General features: G+C 43.8%; 1 protein-coding gene across 3 annotated transcripts in view; it reads right to left on the bottom strand.

The window, feature by feature from the left end:
- The window catches only part of LOC120928991 (high affinity choline transporter 1-like), an 80728-nt gene that overhangs the window by 17526 nt on the left and 42007 nt on the right, over nucleotides 1–21195 (bottom strand). For all 3 annotated transcript variants that reach the window (XM_040340154.1, XM_040340152.1, XM_040340153.1), the window contains exons 3-5: nucleotides 9658–9813; nucleotides 7698–7846; nucleotides 2332–2475 (exon numbers count right to left, since the gene is read on the bottom strand). In XM_040340154.1, the coding sequence (XP_040196088.1) occupies nucleotides 2332–2475; nucleotides 7698–7846; nucleotides 9658–9813 (449 nt within the window). The remainder of the gene's footprint in view (nucleotides 1–2331; nucleotides 2476–7697; nucleotides 7847–9657; nucleotides 9814–21195) is intronic.

Raw genomic sequence — 21195 nt, 5'->3', positions numbered from 1 at the left:
AAAAATAATGCCTGTCTCAGGCTCTGTGCATGAGATATGTAAATCACCTGTCACTCACAGCAGGGGGGGAGAATAGACAGGGTTTTCTCCTTTGTCTGTTTTATCTCACTGGAAAAAGATAAGAGGATTGCTCAGAGCTGGATTAACTCTTTGTGGCAAGACTGGGCACAGATGATCTGAAATCCTATCCTCTACATTGTGCCAGCCAAAAAATAAATAAAAAACCGGGTTCACATCCACTTTAAAATGGATGACATTTAGTTTGGTAAAGCACTGTACTGTATATAATAAACAACAGCCTTTATACTGTTTTATCATTTGTTGCATCTTAGTGATGTTGATCTCCTGCAGTCAGGGGCGGACTGGGCCAGGTGGAAAGGTGGATATTTCCCCCCAGCCCACTTACATTATCTATAAAAGGGCTGCGGTGCTGGCTGGCTGTAATTTTTTTTTTTTTTGCAGAACTCGGCTGAGGCCAGGGCCGGATTCCAGACAAGGCCAACAAGGCCAGGCCTCGGGGCGGCAGTGGGTGCAGGGGCGGCACTGCGGCTGAGAGGAGAGGACACTTTTACTTTCATATCGGGAGTTCCCCCCTGTCATGCGGATGGTGAGAGGAGAAAAACAGAGGGAAGAGGAGGTGAGATAGTTCTTGGCAGCAGCAACCCCCCTCCCGGTTCTCAATGTCATTTTGTCATTTTCGGCAGCAGCACCCCCCAATGCTCAATGTCATGTTTGGCAGAAACACCCCCCCCCCCCGCTTCTCAGTGTCCTGCCGAAAAAGTCACCTGGCGGATAATGTCCCCCTTGTACTGCGCAGGCGGGGGCGGCATTGAAGGACCTGGCCTTGGTGCGGCAAAGGGAGTAAATCCGGGCCTGGCTGTGGCGGCCGCCGATTGGCTGGCTGGCTGCTGCTGGCAGGCTGCACTGCATTGTGGGAGTTGTAGTTCGGCCGTGGCGGCCGCCGATTGGCTGGCTGGCTGCTGCTGGCAGGCTGCACTGCATTGAGGGTAGTTTGGCAGCGCTAAAGTTAAGGAACTTATGAGCGCAGCAAACTACAACTCCCACCTCACAGGAGTCTTAGAGGCAGGCAGGTCATGTGGCACGTCAGGGGAGGGACACGGTACAAGCGGGCTGGCTGCAGAGATGTGACAGAGAGAGAGAGAGACTGAAAGGCTGCAAAAGTAAGATGACCTGTAATGATGACCTGCCTTTGTCAAAACTTTATCACTGTACTGTATGGGCGCCAGTAGACTCAGCCAGCCAGCCCCCCGCCAGCAGACTCAGCCAACAACCCCCCGCCAGAAGACTCAGCCAACAACCCCCCGCCAGCAGACTCAGCCAGCCACTCCCCTCTGCCAGCAGACTCTGCCAGCCACCCCCTCCCCCCGCCAGCAGACTTAGCCAACAACCCCCCCCCCCCTACATTGTGTATTACTTGTCCTTCCCTTTAAATTCTAAGCTCTTATGAGCACAGCCCTTATAAGACTACCTCATTGCACTTGATTGCAGTGGCGACTGGTGCCTTGGCCCCCCCCCCCCCCAGCCAGCCAGTACTCCCCCCCTCATCATCACTTGCTCGCCTCTCCCCCCACCATCACTCGATCGATCGCACTTCACCCCGCCAGTCCCCTGCACTTCCCCTATCCAGGTGGCAGCTTCCCCCCCTGCGTCTCTTCCCGAGTCCCGGCGGTCACTTCTCCTCTCGGCCAATCAGAGATTAGGACTCGCGGCCAATCTTATCTTAGGACTACTGGCCAATCGGGACTCAGGACCCACTTCCTTCCAGGAAGAAATATGGGGAAAATGTTTTTGCTAATGTCAAACAACTGACTGGGCTCAGGGCGCACTGCTCTTCGTCCCGAGCCCACCCTTTTTTAAGCCAATTAGAGCCTCCGGCTCTATTCATGTGCTTCTAAAAAAAAAAAACATTGGAATCAATGCATCCGGCGGCCTGCATGTAGATTAGGAGCTGGACGCATGGATTAGGGGGCGCCACCCCTGCACCCCTAAACCCCTAATGGACAGGCCGCTGCTGCTTGATTGTGTGTTTTTTGAACTTACAGTATGTACAGTAACTGGAATTTGTTATAACAATTCTGTAATTTCCAAAAAAAAAAAAAATCACTGAAATAGAGAATTTAATGATTGGACTTATATATAATTTAACCAATCAAAATTGACTATATTCACATGCTTGAAAGCTACATTCTGATTGGCTGCTATGCACTAAAGCCTCATACACAGGACTATATTGGCCAGAAGGTGTATATACAACTGTTAATGACATGCGTTTTTGCGCTACAAGAACAGACATAGAAGACATGAACTCACCAGGAAAGCCAAATCATCCAGCCATCTTGCAATGTACTGTGGCTGTATATTACCAATCCAGGGTTCTTGATACACTTTATTCACTGCTGTGTAAGCAATGTTTTCAGATGCAGAGTTTAGAAGAGCAAATGGTACACAAATCCACTACGTTTAAAATAAGACAAATGATTAGTATACATTTAATATTTAATGAGCGTTACAAACATTAAGGAGATTAGCTTCTGCTGTCATTTCAATATCAGGCAATTCAGTGTCAGTGCAGATCTGTGCTCATAAACACTGCTGATTAAAGCAGATATCCCTTCCGGCATACCAGGACACTGAAATCTAATGCTGGCTAGGTATTCTCCATTGTCAGGTCACAGCGACAGGCACATGTATTTGCGGTGGGTCATTGATTTTATTTATTTTTTTCTACAGCCATTTGAATAAAATACATTTGGTTTGGTTGTTACATTAGTGATATTCATTGGAAGTTCTACAGTTGGGGCACTACTAATATATATTATATATCAAAGCATTAGGCGTGCCATGCCAAATTAAGGGCAGAGCAAAATGTTAGCTTTTTAGGGGCATAAGTTGGGTCCCCTAAACAAACAGTGTAATGCCACACTAACACACACACACATCACCATAGCGTAAAACTGTGGTAATATGAGAACGAATATGGCAATACACATCATCGTGGTAATTGTGACAATGTTAGGCTAACACACTGGAATTTGTGACAATACATGGGCAACAAATGTGAGAAACACACTGGTGATCAGATCATACATGGATTACAGGTGGGAATTTTACAATACTTGGGCAACAAAAAGACAACGGTGAAAGTACATAGACAGCAAAAGGACAATGATAGAATGGACAACAAAAGGGCAATGTGGAAGTATATGGGCAACAAAAGAGCAATGTGGAAGTATATGGGCAACAAAAGGGCAATGTGGAAGTATATGGGCAATAAAAGAGAAGAAGTACATGGGCAACAAAGTAGAAGTAGAAGTACATGGGCAACACAAGGGCAATGGGAGAATTACATAGCCAACAAAAGGGTAATGGTAGAATTACATGGACAACAAAAGGACAATGGTAGAATAACATGGACAACAAAAGAGCAATGGTAGCGTTACATGGACAACAAAAGGACAATGGTAGAATAACATGGACAACAAAAGGACAATGGTAGCGTTACATGGACAACAAAAGGACAATGGTAGCGTTACATGGACAACAAAAGGACAATGGTAGAAATACATGGGCAGCAAAAGGGCAATGGTAAAAATACATGGGCAGCAAAAGGGCAATGGAATAATAACATGGGCAACCAAAGGGCATTGGTAGAACTATATGGGCAACTAAAGGGCATTGGTAGAACTATATGGGCAACAAAAGGGCAAAGGTGGCAATACATGGGCAATAAATGGGTAGTGGTAGCAATATTTGTGACACTACAGGGACAGTAAATGGACAGTCATGACAATAGATGGGCAACAAACAGGTAGTCATAGCAAATATGTGGGCTGCAAACAGGGAGTGGTAGCAAAGCATGGCCCCCTTACCTGCACCCCTGGCATTCCAGCTTCAGGCTCTAACTCCCTCCTGGTCACAAACATCTTTTGCACCTGCAACATATCTTCTTCAAGCACTCTTAGCACTGTAATCTTGAATTGCAAGGGTTTGACTCTGTGTCTGTCTGCAGTTTGTATGTTCTCCTAATGCAGCAACTCAAAATATTGGATTTTCTCTCACTTTCAGTCCAAGTGACAATGGTCACTAGGACAGACAGAGAGGGTAAATCTCCCTAAGTGGGACAAATATGCCAATAAAAAAATCCATAACAGGTATTCCAACCCTCCACCATGGAAGGCATATGGGTGATTTGCCTTTTTTTATTTTTTTATAACTGTGCAGTAATCCAAGAGCCTCCTCTAATAAAGACCAGTCACTTCCGCTCTCTTTCGTCTTGTGCAGGGTGACTGGTCTTGTCTCCGCCCCCTCCTTTAGTTTTCTGAAGGCAGTCTGTTGTGGGTGGGCTCTACTGCATCCTCCCACAGCTCCGCTCTCTACATAGGTTATTTGATCCCCTGCAGATTTTGTAAGCTTGCCCACTTACAAAGAAATTAAGGTTATATAAGTGGTATTGTTATCATAGTAACTTGTATTTTAAATGATAGAGACAGGATATCAACCAAAAATCCAGAAAAAACACATGATACAAATGTTCTAAATTGAGTTGCAGTTCAGAGAGTAAAATACGTATTTGATTCCCTTACCAACCAACAATAATTCTGGCTCCCACAGACTGGCTACAGTATTTGCTCATGTGGTACACATATTCATTTTGGGGCTGTTTCTCTGCTAAAGGTACAGGCTGACTTTGCCGCATTAAGGGATCAATGGACAGGGCCATGTATTGTAAAATCTTGGATGAGAACCTTCTTCCTTCAGCCAGAACACTGAAGATGGGTCATGGATGGGTCTACCAGCACGACAATGACACAAAACACGCTGCCAAGGCAACAAAGGAGTGGCTCAAGAAGAAGCACATTGAGGTCATGGAGTGGCCTAGCCAGTCTCCAGACCTTAATCCTATAGAAAATGTATGGAGGGAGCTAAAACGTTGAGTTGCTAAGCAACAGCCAAGAACCCTTAAAGGGGTTGTAAAGGTTTGTGTTGTTTCACCTTAATGCATTCTATGCATTAAGGTGAAACAACACATAGCGACCTGGCGCCCAGGGGAAGCATAGGCCTGCAGAAGGCCGCAAAGCAGCGGCCTCAATTACCGGCTGGCGCAGGCCCGCCGCAATCGCGCGACGGGGGAGGTGGGGGCGCACGGAGACACAGGATACCCCATCCTGTGTCTCCGTGCGCCCCCAACTCCCCCGCCGCGCGATCGCGGCGGGCCCGCACCGGACGGTAATTAAGGCCGCGGCTTTGCAGCCTTCTGCAGGCCTAAGCTTCCTTCTGTTATCTGGTGCCATCTGGTGGTGGCCATTGGCATGACAAGTAAAACAGCAATTCTAATGTGTTTTTCACTGTGTTTTCACTGCCATCTCCTTCCCTCTAATTACAGCCCCCCAAACATTATATATATTTTTTATTCTAACACCCTAGAGAATAAAATGGCGGTCATTGCAATACTTTCTGTCACACCGTATTTGCACAGCGGTCATACAAGCACACTTTTTTGGGGGAAAAAAATACACTTTTTTTAATTAAAAAATAAGACAACAGTAAAGTTTGCCCAATTTTTTTTTATATTGTGAAAGATAATGTTTTGCCGAGTAAATTGATACCCAACATGTCACGCTTCAAAATTGCGTCCGCTCGTGGAATGGCGACAAACTTTTACCCTTTAAAATCTCCATAGGCAACGTTTAAAAAATTCTACAGGTTGCATGTTTTGAGTAACAGAGGAGATCTAGGGCTAGAATTATTGCTCTTGCTCTACCAATCGCGGCAATACCTCACATGTGTGGATTGAATACCGTTTACATATGCGGGCGCTACTCACGTTTGCGTTCGCTTCTGCGCGTGAGCTCGGCGGGACGGGGCGTGTTTTCTGGCTCCTAACTTTTTTAGCTGGCTCCTAGATTCCAAGCAAATTTGTCAAACCCTGTACTAAGTCATGTTTTTCTTTGGGATTAAATACTAATTTTACTCACTGAACTGCAACTCAATTTATAACATTTGTATCATGTGTTTTTTCTGGATTTTTGCTTGATATTCTGTCTCTATCATTTAAAATACAAAATACACCTATGGTAAAAATTAAATAATTATTTTACCACTGTATATACTTTGTAGCTATTGAAGAATATACTTAGAATTATTGTAAAGTTATTTTTTTTAAATAACAAACTTGTTACACTTACTTTTGCACAGAGCAGTCCAGACCCTCCTCTTCTCGGGGTCCCCCCGCCGCCGCTCCTGGCTCCTCCTCTTCTCTGTGTGTCACCATAGGAAGCGGCCTCCTATAGTGGCACATGTGCGGGCTCAATTCTGAGCAGTGCTCTGTGTGTCTATAGACACACACAGTGCAGTCCAGCCCCCACCCCCTGCTTCCACATCACTGGATTTAATTGACAGCAACAGGAGCCAATGGCTCCAGCTTCTCTTCCTAAGTCCAGTGAGGAGGGAGAGAGAGTAGCACAGTGCTGGAGCGAGATTGGGCTCGGGGGGGAGCTGACAATAGAAGTTTTTTTGCCTTAATGCATAGAATCCATCAAGGTAAAAAACCTTCAGCCTCTACATCCACTTTAAATGAAAACTTGTGTTCACCTTTAATTCACCCACCTTACTTCACATACTGTTCCAGGAAATCTAAACTGTTTGCAAAATGTGAGTTTTTAAGTCACATGTTCTATTTTCTGGCCCTTCACTGCCCAATATGCTTGACCTTTCACTGCCCCATCCCTAAATCTACTGTTCTATTTTCTAGCTTCCCCTGGAAACTCCTTGTAGTGCATTTTCAGGTGTCTCAAAGGCATGGGGCTCTATGGGGCATTGGTCTATGAGTAAGCCACAAACCAATTAACGGTGCCACCACTTTGCCATTTATATGTCAAACTGTAGGATACTATAATGACTCAAGTAGACAATGCAGTTCCAACCAAGCATTTTTAAGCTGTGAGATGACAATGAATTCATATGATAAGAGAATGAATCAGAAATCTGTATAGCATTTAGCCACACTGCCACATTACCTTTGACGGAATAGCTCCAGGAAAATACATAAAAGAACAATTTGGTTCAACTACTCATTCATATGTCACATCATTGGTCTTAATAGTATGTAGCCACACATCAGCAGTTTGAAATCAGACTTGTTAGGCCTCGTACACACGGCCGAGGAACTCGACGTGCCAAACACGTCGAGTTCCTCGGCGAGTTCAGCCCTGAAGCCGCCGAGGAGCTCGGCGGGCCGAGAGCTCCCATAGAACAACGAGAAAATAGAGAACATGTTCTCTATTTTCTCGACGAGTTCCTCGGCGGCTCCATCGGGCCGAACGTGTACACACGACAGAGTTTCTCGGCAGAATCAGGCTCTGACCGAGTTTCTCGCCGAATTCTGCCGGGAAACTCTGTCGTGTGTACGAGGCCTAAAGGGAGTGCCTACTTTCTTGGGAGGAGGAAGTACCAAGATGGGCTTAATAAAAGAAGAGAGCGTTGACGATGGGTGACACCAGTATGATGATGCTCAGTAGTTGTCCACATTGCAGGTCTCAAGGGGACAATGGCAAACAATCTGCAGACAACCTTTAAATTGTGTGTTTCAGTTCTAAGGGTTTAGCTGTAGCTGTCCTTGAGGTCATTTGCACACTGGACCCTATTGTAAACATTGTGGGGATTAGGGCTTTACTCACCAGACTGACCATCATGAAGAGTAGCTGAATGACATCAGTATAGGCGACAGAATAGAGTCCTCCAAGTAACGTGTACAAAATGACTGTACAGGCAGAGATAATGATGGATATGTAGCCGCTCACATCCAGAATGACTCTGACAGTGGCTCCTACGAAGACACATCAGAGGTCAGTCCAGGAAATGTTACTGAGTTACGATCATTGTAAATCGAATCAGCGAGCAACAAACGTTTAGCATGCTTTCCAGTTTTTATGCATCATTTTCAGTTGTATTGGAAATGTTCCATTATTTAATGCATCTGCTACACGTGTAGATGTGATCAGTGCCTGATGTACACATGACAATCCAGCCAATATCAAGTCTTGTGCAAGTGCTTTAAAAGCTCCCCTAAATCCTAACAATCAACTACCATTTGCTCCCCATTAGTTGCTAATTTACCATCAAAAAAACATTTTGTTATATCAGTTCAATCAGGGCCATCTTTAAGGCAGGCAGGGGCAGCTGCCCTGGGCCCTGTCATTGTTGTGGGGCCCAAAACAGCTGCCTCATACTTGCCAACTATCCCAGTTTAAATTCCTTTGTCCCATGAAGTTTTAGTCCTTTGCTGTGTTCTGATATCTCAGTGTGAAGTGCTGCTACTAATGCTGCCCAGCTCTGCCCTATTGTTGTGTACAGATGACTCACCTGCAGACCCTGTGTTTACATAACCGTCATTCATATGTAAATAACGGGAGCATTCATATGTAAAAAGCGGCAGCATTCTTGTGTAAATAGCTGAGGCCCGGAGGCATTCATATGTAAATAACGGTGGCATTCATATGTATATCATGCCCCTCTGCAGTGAAGAGATGATGTGCTGTAACCTCTAGCAACCAATCAGTGAGCAGTATTACTGTACAGTAATCTCTAGCAACCAATCAACAAGAAGAAATCATGTGCTGTAACCTCCTGACGGGAAAACTGCTAGGGAGCATACACACAGCCGGGATTCCCGGCCAAATGCTCTCCTGGCATTTTTCCTTCCGTGAAAAACCGGTCGTGTGTACGAGGCTTTAGTCTACAAAAATCTATTAGGTAGATTCAGGTACCTATGCCTAACTTTGCGGAGGCGTAGCTTAAGGCATTTAAGCTACGCCGCCGTAAGTTAGCTAGGCAAGTACATGATTCACAATGTACTTACCTGCTAAGTTACGGCGGCGTAGCCTAAATCGGCGGGCGTAAGGGCGCCTAATTCAAATGTGTTTGAGGGGGGCGTGTTGTATGTTAATGGGGCTTGACCTTACGTTTTTTACGTTTTTTTGCAAACTGCGCATGCGCCGGGCGCCTACATTTCCCAGTGTTCATTGCGGCTAAGTACGCCGCACGGGCCTATTGATTTTGACGTGGACGTAAACGACGTAAATCCCGATTCACGGACGACTTACGCAAACAACGTAAAAAATTCGAATTTCGAAGCGGGAACGGCGGCCATACTTGACATTACTATTCCAATAGGGCCTAGCTCTAACTTTACGCGGCCTATCTCTTATGTAAACGGCTTAAAAGTACTGCGTCGACCGGGCGTACGTTCGTGAATCGGCGTATCTACTCATTTACATCTTCAACGCCCACCGCAGTGGAAGCACCACCTAGCGGCCATCCAAAATATTGCAATCTAAGATAGGACGGCGCAAGCCGTCGTATCTTAGATATGTTTAAGCGTATCTCTGTTTGAGCATACGCTTAAACATAAGTCGGCGTAGATTCTGAGTTAGGTCGGCTTATCTACTGATAAGCCGGCCTAACTCTTACTGAATCTACCTATATGTGTTGTCAGCCCACATTAGAAAACTAAGAGCCGAGTGCAATTTTTGCAAAGCAAGAGGCATTTTTCAATACCCACAGGATCGTTAAAGGGATAGAACATGGAGAAGTGTGCATGTAATTTAAAACATTGCTTATGGTACATAAAATACCTACCTAGAGATGCCAGGATAGATGCAAACCAGAAAATGTCACCAAGCAATGAAGGGATAAACAGGATACTCCCCATTGTGTCCCCAAATGACTCTTGGAGAGGGTCCATCATTGTCACATAGTTTTTCGACCTCATTGGCCTTACAAAGAAGAGAGCACCTGAAAGATAGAAACTCATTTATTATGTTAATAACTAAGTGGTATATAAATCTATATATATAAAACTCAACGTGTGTGTGTGTGTGTATGTATGTATGTTCCAGCATCACGTCCAAACGGCTAAAGATATTAACATGAAACTTGGCACACATGTTACTTATATGTCAGCAACAAACATAGGATAGGTGGTTTAACCCTTACCCACCCCCATTTGCCATGGTCGGGGTTTTCCTTTAAAGTCCCATTCAACTCTATGGGAAATACATGTTACTTCATAACTTCCAAACGTAGATATTTCGATAACACTTGGTCACATGTTACTTATATGTCCACTTAAACTATAGGATAGTTAATTTATCCCTTAACTACCCCCATTTGTGAGGGTCGGGGTTTTTGTTTAAAGTCCCATGCAAATCAATGGGAAATGTATGTTCCCACATAACTTCTGTACGCCTGGAGATATTTCAATAATACCTGGTACACATATTACTTATATGCCAAATACAAATATATGACAGTTAAATTAACCCTTACCTACACCCTTATATAAAAGATGGGTATATTTATATTACTATGATTTTCCTCCCCAAAAGGTTAAGACGGGTATTCAGCTAGTAATATATATAAAGTGTGACTATGCTAAGCAATACATTAAAATCTACTCAACAATAATAAATGATAAAGCTTATCAAAATGTGAAAATGAATGTCCATCACACAATTTACAGTCCTTCGACAATATTTAATTCAGTGTTGCAAAGTTAGTAAACATCATTGATTACTGTGGCCCACTCCACTGTGAATAAAATAATACTAGTCCTGTGTAGGACACCACGTGTAAAGCCCTGTACACACGATCAGTCCATCCGATGGGAACGGACTGATGGACCATTTTCATCGGTTAACCGATGAAGCTGACTGATGGTCCGTCACGCCTACACACCATCGGTTTAAAAAACGATCGTGTCAGAACGCGGTGATGTAAAACACAACGACGTGCTGAAAAAATGAAGTTCAATGCTTCCAAGCATGCGTCGACTTGATTCTGAGCATGCATGGATTTTTAACCGATGGTTGTGCCTACTACCGATCGTTTTTTTCCCATCGGTTAGGAATCCATCGGTTAAATTTAAAACAAGTTGGCTTTTTTTTAATCGATGGCGCCCACACACGATCGATTTGGACCGATGAAAGCGGTCCATCAGATCATTCTCTTCAGTTTAACCGATCGTGTGTACGCGGCCTTACCTTCAGGCTCCCAGAACTCTCACCTCCACCCTGGAAGAATGAAGCATGTATCAATCACAACCTCCACACTTCCCAGTTTATAGAACCAGAATAACTACCACCTCCATCCACAGATGTCTCTCTTAGATCAATGCCTCCAGGGGTTTAGGGGTGTGGTTCCTTTAAGAATTCATGCGGCCATAGTGCATAGCTCTCAATAAAGTGAACATAAAGAGATGGCTCCCACAGTGTAGTACAAACCGCTAATTTATTGAAAGAAACACACTCACATAATAAAAGTATTTACAACTCCATGTACAATAACAGAATAGCCATGATTAAGGCCAGATGGCCGAAACGCATTGGCTTTTTTGACTGTTGTTCACATGCAATAATTATATTATGCAATATTTTAGATTACTCCCATGGCACCAGCCTTTCTCCCCTTTTTTGCATGGATTACATGGAGTTTTGCAGAGACTTCCCAAAAAAAGATATAAAAGATATAAGCCCGTAAGATGATCCTTTCATGGAGCAGCAGGTACAGATCATTCCATCTATGTGTCACTCATAACAAGAAAAACACACGTGCTGTGTTCTTTCACCAGGCATTACACAGGAAATAGTAGCTCGAATGCACATGCTCCAGAAAGCCGGACTTCCTACTTCGTCACTTCCGGTCTGCGTTGTCTCCATCCATGCCCTGCGCGTTACGCCACAGTCACGATTAGGGGTGCAACGGATCAAAAAACTCACGGATCGGATCGATCCTCGGATCAGAAGTCACGGATCGGATCATTTTCGATTTCACAGTTCTTCTCAACACAAAACGGAGCTTATGTGCTTAAATACAGTGTTTGGAAATCCGACGGACTGTTTATTGCTAATGTGACAGAACACCTCTGATTTTCACATTTAAACAGTCCGTCAGATTTACAAATACTGTATTTAAGCGTATAAGCTCTGTTGTGTGTTGAAATAACTGCATCTCGCAATACTTATATGTGCAGCCAAGTGGAAGTCGCAGCCCCATGTATGAAAGTGGTGTCACCAGTTCCCTACCTTGACCTGAACTATCCCAATCATCAGATCCCTTTAGTGTCATTGATCGGCGGGCTGAGTGTCTAGTGAAAATCCCCCCCTACGTGCTCAGTCCATACAGATCCCCCTGATCGCCTCCTCTCTCTTCTCTGGCAAGCAGAAGGACGCCCGGTGCGGCGGCGGCAGCGGCTCCCTGTGTGGATTCCTCAAGGTGCAGCATGGAGCTCATCGCTGGGCTGTTAGGAGTCAATGACATATTGAGCTCAAGTGCCCACAAACTTCCGAGGAGCAGCCTGCATCCCCCGCGCCGGGTGGACCTCAATGGCCGCCGCTTCGATAGCTAGGCCGAAGCCGCGGCCTTTCCTATGGACCAGGAGGCCCGTGGATCGCCGTGTGTCCCGACCCAAAGGTGCTGATCCGTACGGATCAGTTGCACCCCTAGTGACAATACATGATGTGTTCCCACTGTCATATGGCATTCTTGTGCCACAGTGCCTACACACCGTCACGGTTTTATCCACTAACCTCTTTCCTTCATCATTATATTTGACAAGGAAGCCAAAATGCTCCCATACAGGGGATTTAAATGACGCGGGGCATTCAAGCTCCTCCGTTCGCCATGACCACGCTGTGTGTGGACTGAACATTTTTTTTTTAGAAAACAATCCTCGGATCACGTGTGTGCGGTTCGGATCAATCTTTTTCGGTTCGGATCACGGATCAATGACGATCCGTTGCACCCCTAGTCACGATACTTCATCAGGAACCCACAGATGGCTACTAACACTGCAACACTGAATGAAATATTCTTGAAGGACTGTAAATTGTGTGATGGACATTCATTTTGCACATTTTAATGATAAGCTTTATACTTTATGATTGTTGAGTAGATTGTAATGTATTGCGTAGCATAGCCACACTTTATAAAAGGTATAATATTTATATACCACCAGCTCTACATTTAGTTATTATTATTTTTTTAATCGATTGTTTATGGGAACACAAATTAGTGTATTAGCAGCAGCTACATATCCTTGTGGTTTCTTTCTTTTTTTCTTATTCCTTTTGAAGTTTTTTGCTTTGCCTCGTTGGCCCATTTACACTTACAGTTGTGAGCACTTGACCTGATAGGGGATTGATACATGGCTTTTGTGTGGTAGCATAGGAGGTATACACTATACATTACATTATTCTATCTAGAAATATATGTATGAGAAATACATCTGTGTTTACAGAAGGCAACTGTTTACACCATACAGTCAAAAGTATGAGAACACTTTTAAAATTATTGAGTTCAGGTGTGATAACAGTATGGGGAAGACCCTTTTTTGTTCTAGCATGACTGTACCCCCGTGTACAAAGCCAGCCCCATAAAGACATGGCTTGGTGAGTTTGGTGTGGAGGAACTCAGAAGTCCTGACATCAATGAACACTTGGGATGAACTAGAATGCCGATGACAATAAATGACAACTCCATATTAATGCCCATGCTTTTATAATGGGATGTCCAAAAAGCTCATATCGGTATGGCGGTCAGTTGTCCACATTAAATCACCATACAGATTCAAACTTCGCAGGTAGTTTTAAATGTGTGGTTGTAATGAAGAAATGTATATGAATGTAATACGCTTTAATAAATTAGGAAATAAGAAGGCTGCAGTGAGTTTGTTCATGAATTTCTCTTCTGGATGGCTAAGGCACCAAAGATGTCACCCACGTAATAATGGCCACTATACTACCTTGATCCTTTTACCCCAACTAAACTGCAATAACCACCATGACACTATTTTGGAGTAAAATTGGCCGCAGTGGCCATTTATTAACCAAATATAACAAACATTCCTTAAAACAGGAAAAAAATAAATTATACAATAACAATAAACATAATATTTCTGATCTTTGGAGGCTCAAGGTATCAAGTATCCACTTTTTATCTGCATAACTACTTTTACAGTCCCCAGCCACACCACACCAGCTCAGGGACAACTTCAACTTTCTGCAGATACCTCTTAGTATAACTTAACCAGTTAACCCACCATTAACTGATATTCCACAGGGAACTCAATACCTTAGATGGGTCCCTAATATGATAAGACCCCAACCACCCCAACCACCAGACCACCTATTACCTCCTAAAGATGAACTGATCTAGTGCAGGGGCAGGCAGGAACATTCTTCCTCCACGTTCCTTCTCCTGGTGGCTGGGAAGTTTACTCATCCGCCTGGAAGACCCCCTGAAGCCCCTCCTTCCTACTGTGAAATCCACCAATCACAGTAAGTGAACTCACCTCTTTCTTAATTTTCAAATTTACCCCCTCTCTCTCTGATTCCCCTGTCTCCCAGTCATGCTAGCCCTAAGCTTTTTTTTTTTGTTGTTGTTGCTCCGCGCCATACTTTACAAACGGGCAGGGCTTTTTTTCTCAGACAATAGGTGCAGGAACTCCCCTTTTCTGAGTCACTTGTTTTCTCCGACCCCCTACCCACCTCCGAGCAACGTCCCTTGGTTCCATCCCCACCTCCCAGTACTGTCCCTTTTAGACAATACAGAACCAAGTATCATTTTGTTGTGCTAAGTAATTTGTATGGAATTTTCCCTTCAGCCAGCAACAATAGATCCCCCTAACAATGTACCACCCACAACTAAATCCCCCCCCCCCCCAGCAACAATAGACTCCTGGCAGCATCAACAGATCTCCACACAGCCGGCATTATTAGACTCTCTGGCAGCCATCAACAATAGACCCCTCCCCCAACAGCTGATCTCCTTCAGCAACAACTGGCCCCCCAGCAACAATAGGTCCCCTTCAAAAATAGATCCCCTCCAGATAGAATCGATCTGCCAGCAGTGAGCATCAATATCCTGCAGCACACCCCATCACCCCTTAACATTACATACAGTCAGTCCAGGAGGTGCCGGAACTGCGTTCCCCCGCGTTCCCGCTGAAAAACAGCCCTGCAAACGGGTAAGTAAAATAGGTTCCCTGATCCACAGATCACTGACAGATTGTAGCAATGCTTGAAAGGTGAAAAATAATTAAAACCTCTTCTGTATCCTTCAGCCCTAAATCCGTTCAGGAGCTCTATTAACCAGTAAATACAACAATCTAGTGCAAAACAGTAATGACACAGCACTCCTATACTACGTAATAAATGTCATGTATAAAAACATAATATAATGTAATGTATAGTGTAGGGGTAGGCAACCTTAAAGAGGTGGAGATTTACCTGAACACCATGGGAGAAGTTATAGATCACCAGACATTGTCGCCTCCTTACACCTGATTTAAAACTCAAATTTCCCAACTACAATGTCGCAACTCGCAATTGAGTGCATTTCACGACGATCATGGGTTTAAATCAGGTGGTGAGTAGGCAACATATCGCCTCTTTACCACCTGTCAAACACACTCAGATCACTTTTCAGAGAATTCAGACTTGTTAATGAGCCCTTAGTTGCATTCCACAGCGGCACCCTTAGGACTCTTTAACACATACAGTACCGTTGGGGCGGTGGTAAAACCCTGCGGTTGAGTTTACCACCCCAGATCCCTACCCCCTTTAGCTGTTGAGGCAGCAGCCAAAGGCGTACACATGTTGGAACAGGAATTACACCCCCTGTTGCTTTAGGTGGGTGCCACCACCTGCCAATCACAACCTATTCAAGTAAATGGGGCCAATCTGCAAGTGCCCCACAACTGCATGCTTCTGAGGGGTCCAAGGGGTTAGAGTAGGTGGTGAGAATTCACCATAACACTGCTGGATTTGACCTCTTGTTTGCTGTCCTATGCAGAGTGGCCTCATTCACTAGGATGGGTCATGTTTGGCAGCACATCAGTGTGAAAGCAGCCCTATACTATTATGCCCAGAGTATTGCTTCACACTGACCTGAAGATCTCTTCTTTCCTGCTGCTGGCACCACTTTGGAGACCGCTAGAGGGGTTAAGAGATGGAGTGCACTTGGTATCACTCCACATAGGACAGGAGCCGGCACTACAGAAGAGACATCAGCTTATGCGGCTATTGCTCCCTACTACACCTCCAACTTTACAAGTAGTCCCTCTGCATTGCACTCTGTTTGATGCTCTGGGATGGTGGGTCAGCAAGCCCAGACCGCGATCTACCAGTCGCCTGGCCACGATCTACTGGTAGACAATGATCTACAGGTTGCTGACCCCCGGTATAATGTATACCTCCGGTGCTACCACGGCAAGTCCGTGTATTAATCACCTGTCCTATCAGGTCAAGTGATCACCACTGAAAGTGTAAATGGACCAAAGAGGCACAGCAAAAAAAAAACATCAAAGGAAATAAGAAAACAAGAAAGAAACCAAAAGGGTATGCAGCTGCTGTTGATACACCAATTTGTGTTTCCACAAATAATCAAGTGAAAAAATGTATAATAACTAAGTGTAGCGCTGCTGGTATATACACAATATATATATATATATATTTATATATATATATATATATATATATATATATATATATGGGGCAGATTCACATAGAATCCGCGGCGTAGTGTAAGCCATTTACACTACGCCGCCACAACTTACTGAAGCAAGTTCCGTATTCTCCAAGCACTTGCTCCGCAATTTGCGGCGGCGTAGTTTAAATGGCCTGGCGTATGGCCGCGTAATTCAAAGGGGGCGGCTTGTATTTAAATTAAGCGCGCCCCCGCCCGATCGAACTGTGCATGCGCCGGCCGTAAAAATAGCCCAGTGCGCATGCTCCAGCTCCCGATGGAAAATGTCAATGAAGCCGACGTGAGCGTCATTGACGTAAAGTCCTATTCGCGAACGACTTAGTAAAACAACGGAAACGATGGAAAAAGACGACGCTGACCCAACGCCATACTTAACATGGCATACGGCGGACTGACGTAAGGTTACCCCTCATATAGTACGGAAACGACATAAACGACGATGAGGCGGTGCAAAATCGTTCGGGAATCGGCGTATCAGGCTCATTTGCATAGTCAAATGAGAACTCAACGTAAACGCAACCTAGCGGCCAGCGTAGAATTACATCTAAGATCCGATGGTGTAAGTGACTTACACCTGTCGGATCTACGCCGTATCTATGCGTAAATGATTCTAGGAATCAGACGCATAGATACCCGGGGCCAAAAACAGAGATACGACGGTGTATCTTGAGATACACCGTCGTATCCCTTTTGAGATATATATATATATATATATATATACACATATATGTACATATATATATATACACACACACACATATATATTCCCTCCAGACTCCCAGAACTTCCACCTCCACCACTCTGGAAGAATGAAGCATGTATCAATTCTAAAATAAACTTATTGGCTTAAATTGATCTACACAAAATCATAAAGACAGAGAATCACTTTTTATCTTGCTTTGCAGAAAACCTTGCGGTGATTCTTTTCAGTTACTGAACAACAGCCAATGAAACAGCTGGACATATAAGAAAATGCTAGAGCATCTGACTATAGAGAAAAGACTTGAAATGTCAGCATGTACTATTCTATACATAGGAAAAACGAACCTACCGGTATATAATATATATTTACTTTTAAAGTGGAACTAAATTCTTTCAATCGACATTAACTATTTTTAGACCTTATGCTGCTAGCTTTAGTAAATAGATAGGAAAGTATGTTATATTTACTTATTTTAAAACATTGTTTTATACATTTCTTCAGTTGCTTATAGGTTTTTGGCCTAGGTCAGTGATGGCGAACCTTGGCATCCCAGATGTTTTGGAACTACATTTCCCATGATGCTCATTCACTCTGCAGTGTATTTGGGCATCATGGGAAATGTAGTTCCAAAACATCTGGGGTGCCAAGGATCGCCATCACTGGCCTATGCATCCTAGGACTCATCTTTGAAATTTTTTTGACATTGACATTGACATTTCATCTGGAGGAGGGGTAAAAAAGCACACCCTCGTCACATTAGGCACATTAGGCAACCCCTCAGATTTTATAACGGAAGTGACGTTTTGACGCCGCCATCTTGCCACACCCCGCACTCGTCCACAGTAAGGATACAGTGAGAAGGAGGCAAGGAGGCAAGCAGACATCTTGTTACACCCACCGGAGTCTTGCATTTCACACTTACTTTTAACAGTAAACTCAGCTTATGCAGTGAAAATCATTATTTTTTAATCCATAAGACTTTTTTGATGTCGGTTTTTCTAAGCAGCGGTGTTCTGTCAGATTAGCAACCCGCTGCTTTTAACTGGTTCACGACAGGCTCACGTGTATTTACGTGGGGCAGAATGGCTCCCTTGGGCGAAATCCCGTATGTGTACGTCCTTCCCTTTTTTGGCCACCAGAGGGTGCGCACACTTCACGGCGGGGGACTCGATGCGCGTCAGCCATGTGCGATCAAATTTGCAATCAAATTGTAAAAAGTGCTCTGGTCAGGAAGGGGCTCAAATCTTCTGAGGCTGGTGTGGTTAAAATTAAACATCTAAAAATTTAGACAGATTTTTAAATAGTGTAATTCACTATATAAACTCAATTTACTCATAAAAATAACTGTGAAATGCAAGACTCCGATGGGTGTAACAAGATGTCCGCTTACCGCCTTCTCACTGTATCCTTATACCGCGTATACACGGTTGGACTTTAGACCGGGCAAAACTTTGTCTGAATTTCTGACGGAAAAATAGAGACCCTGCTCTCTATCTAAAGTCCATTGGAAATTCCGATGGGAAAAGTCACATGGGGCGAATATCTGATATAAAGCTCCCATCAGACTTTTTCCATCGGAAATTCCAACCGTGTGTATGCGACATTATTATTATTATTATTATTATTATTTAGATACTTATATAGCGCTGTCAATTTATGCAGCGCTTTACATATACATTGTACATCGGTCCCTACCCTCAAGGAGCTTACAATTTAAGGGAAACACATAACTGTGGACGAGTGCAGGGTGTAGCAAGATGGCGGCGTCGGAGCATCACTTCTGTTACAATATCTGAGGGGTCGCCAAATCTGACAAAACACCTGCATGCCCGAGCTAAGTGCATATGGATTCCTGGAAGTAAATGCTACATGAATGTTCTTCTCTTACTCAAGATGGTCACTTCTACAAATGCCAGGGGGTGTTTTTCAAAGTGATTTCTTATGAAAATAAAGTATGGAGACATGGATGGATGGGCGAGTTTGCGCTGAAAATTTTTAATTCATTAAATTGTGTATTCGGTTTATGGTGCTCAGATGCAGTTGAAGTGGAAGTTCAGTCAAAATCTAACTAAGGCTAAACCATAGCTCCCAACTGTCCCTGATTTCAAAGGACTGTCCTTGATTTGGAGCAATGTCCCTCTGTCCCTCATTCCTCCTCATTTGTCCCTCATTTTGGTCTGATCTATATAGATGTATATAAAATGCACTTTTTATCTATCAAAAAGTGTTTTTCACAGCTAAACCTTTCATCTGATTTCTAAATTGCTGCATATGTAAATTCCATAAGCCAATGTAAAGGAATAGTAGTGGTAAAAAAAAGCACTTGTGGGTTTAACCAATCTTGTTTATGTACAATTCTCCTTTAAGGGGGCGTGGCAAGTGGTGTGTCCTATGCCTGCATACTTTTGCTGATAGGTGTAATTTTAAAAAGTTGGGAGGTATGGCTAAACCTTTTCCCACCCCCAAGACTATTCTATCTAACCTGTGAAAAAAAAGATGCTTATACTTAGCTTTTCTGAAGCCACCCTGGTCCAGTCAAATGATCTCTCCAGTAGTGGCTTCAGTGTGGACAACAGAACGCCGACAATGGCTGCAAATTCCAGTGCAGTGACATCACCCATAGACGTACTATGGGGCATTAGTTGTCGGGTGCCCCTCCTCTACTATGAAGCCGGTGCTGGGACTTGATCATGTAACAGGACCGGAGTGGTTTCAGAAGCAAGGAAAGTAAAAGCATGTTTTCTTTCACAGGGTAGATTAAATAGTCTGAGAATGGGGGTGGGAGAAAGGGAGAGAAAGAAAGAGGGAGAGAGAGAGAAAAAAAGAAAGAAAGAGAGAAAGAAAGAAAAAGTGAGGCGAGAGAAAGAAAGAAAGAGGGATGGGTGAAAGAGAAAGAAAGGAAGGAAGAGAAAGAAAAAGGTAGAGAGTGAGGGAGAGAGAAAGAAAAAAGAAAGAAAGGGATAGAGAGAAAAATAGAGAGGGAGAGAAAGAGAAAGAAAGGGGAGAGAGAAAGAAAAAATGAAGGGAGAGAAAGAAAAAATTAGGGGAGAGAAAGAAAGAAAGAAAGAAAGAAAGAAAGAAAGAAAGAAAGAGGGATTGGTGAGAGAGAAAGAAAGGAAGGAAGAGAAAGAAAAAAGGGGGAGAGAAAGAAAGAAAAATAAAAAAGGAAAGGGAGAGAGAGAAAAAGAGAGAGGGAGAGAGCGAAAAACAGAAAGAAAGAAAGGGGAGAGAGAAAGAAAAAGTGAGGGAGAGAGAGTAAGAGGAATGAGTGAGAAAGAAAGGAAGGAAGGAAGAAAGAGGAGACAGAGAAAGCAAGAGAGAGAAAGGGAGACAGAAATAGAGAGAACGGGAGACAAAGAAAGAGAGATGAAGGGAGACAGAGAGAGAGAAAGGGAGACAGAGAAAGAGAGAGAAAGGGAGACAGAGAAAGAGAGAGAAAGGGAGACAGAGAAAGAGAGAGAAAGAAAGACAGATACAAGTCCAAAGGAAATAGATTGTGGAACGCTCTACCAACCGCCATCCGATTGGAGTTGAACCACTTGGCCTTCAGAAGAAAGATTAAAACCCATCTCTCCTGAGGTCAAAAAGTTTTACTCATGGAATGAATACAGCGTCCAGAGGTGATTCAGTTTGCATGTGTTGCGCTATATAAGTTTTTCACTCACTCACTCAAGAGAGAGAGAGAGAAAGGGCGCCAGAGAAAGAGAGAGAAAGGGAGACAGAGAGAGAGAGAGAGAAAAGGAGATAGAGAAAGAGAGAGAAAGGAGGCAGAGAAAGAGAGGGAAAGGGAGAGAGAGAGAGAAAGAAAGGCAAACAGAGAAAAAGAGAGAAAGGGAGTCAGAGAAAGAGAGAGAAAGGGAGACAGAGAGAGAAAGGAGACAGAGAAATAGAGAGAAAGGAAGACAGCTAAAGAGAGAGAGAAAGGGAGA

Source organism: Rana temporaria, chromosome 2, assembly GCF_905171775.1.
Source record: "Rana temporaria chromosome 2, aRanTem1.1, whole genome shotgun sequence".
NCBI classification, from domain to species: Eukaryota; Metazoa; Chordata; class Amphibia; order Anura; family Ranidae; genus Rana; species Rana temporaria.
This window is presented reverse-complemented; position numbering and strand designations above follow the sequence as displayed.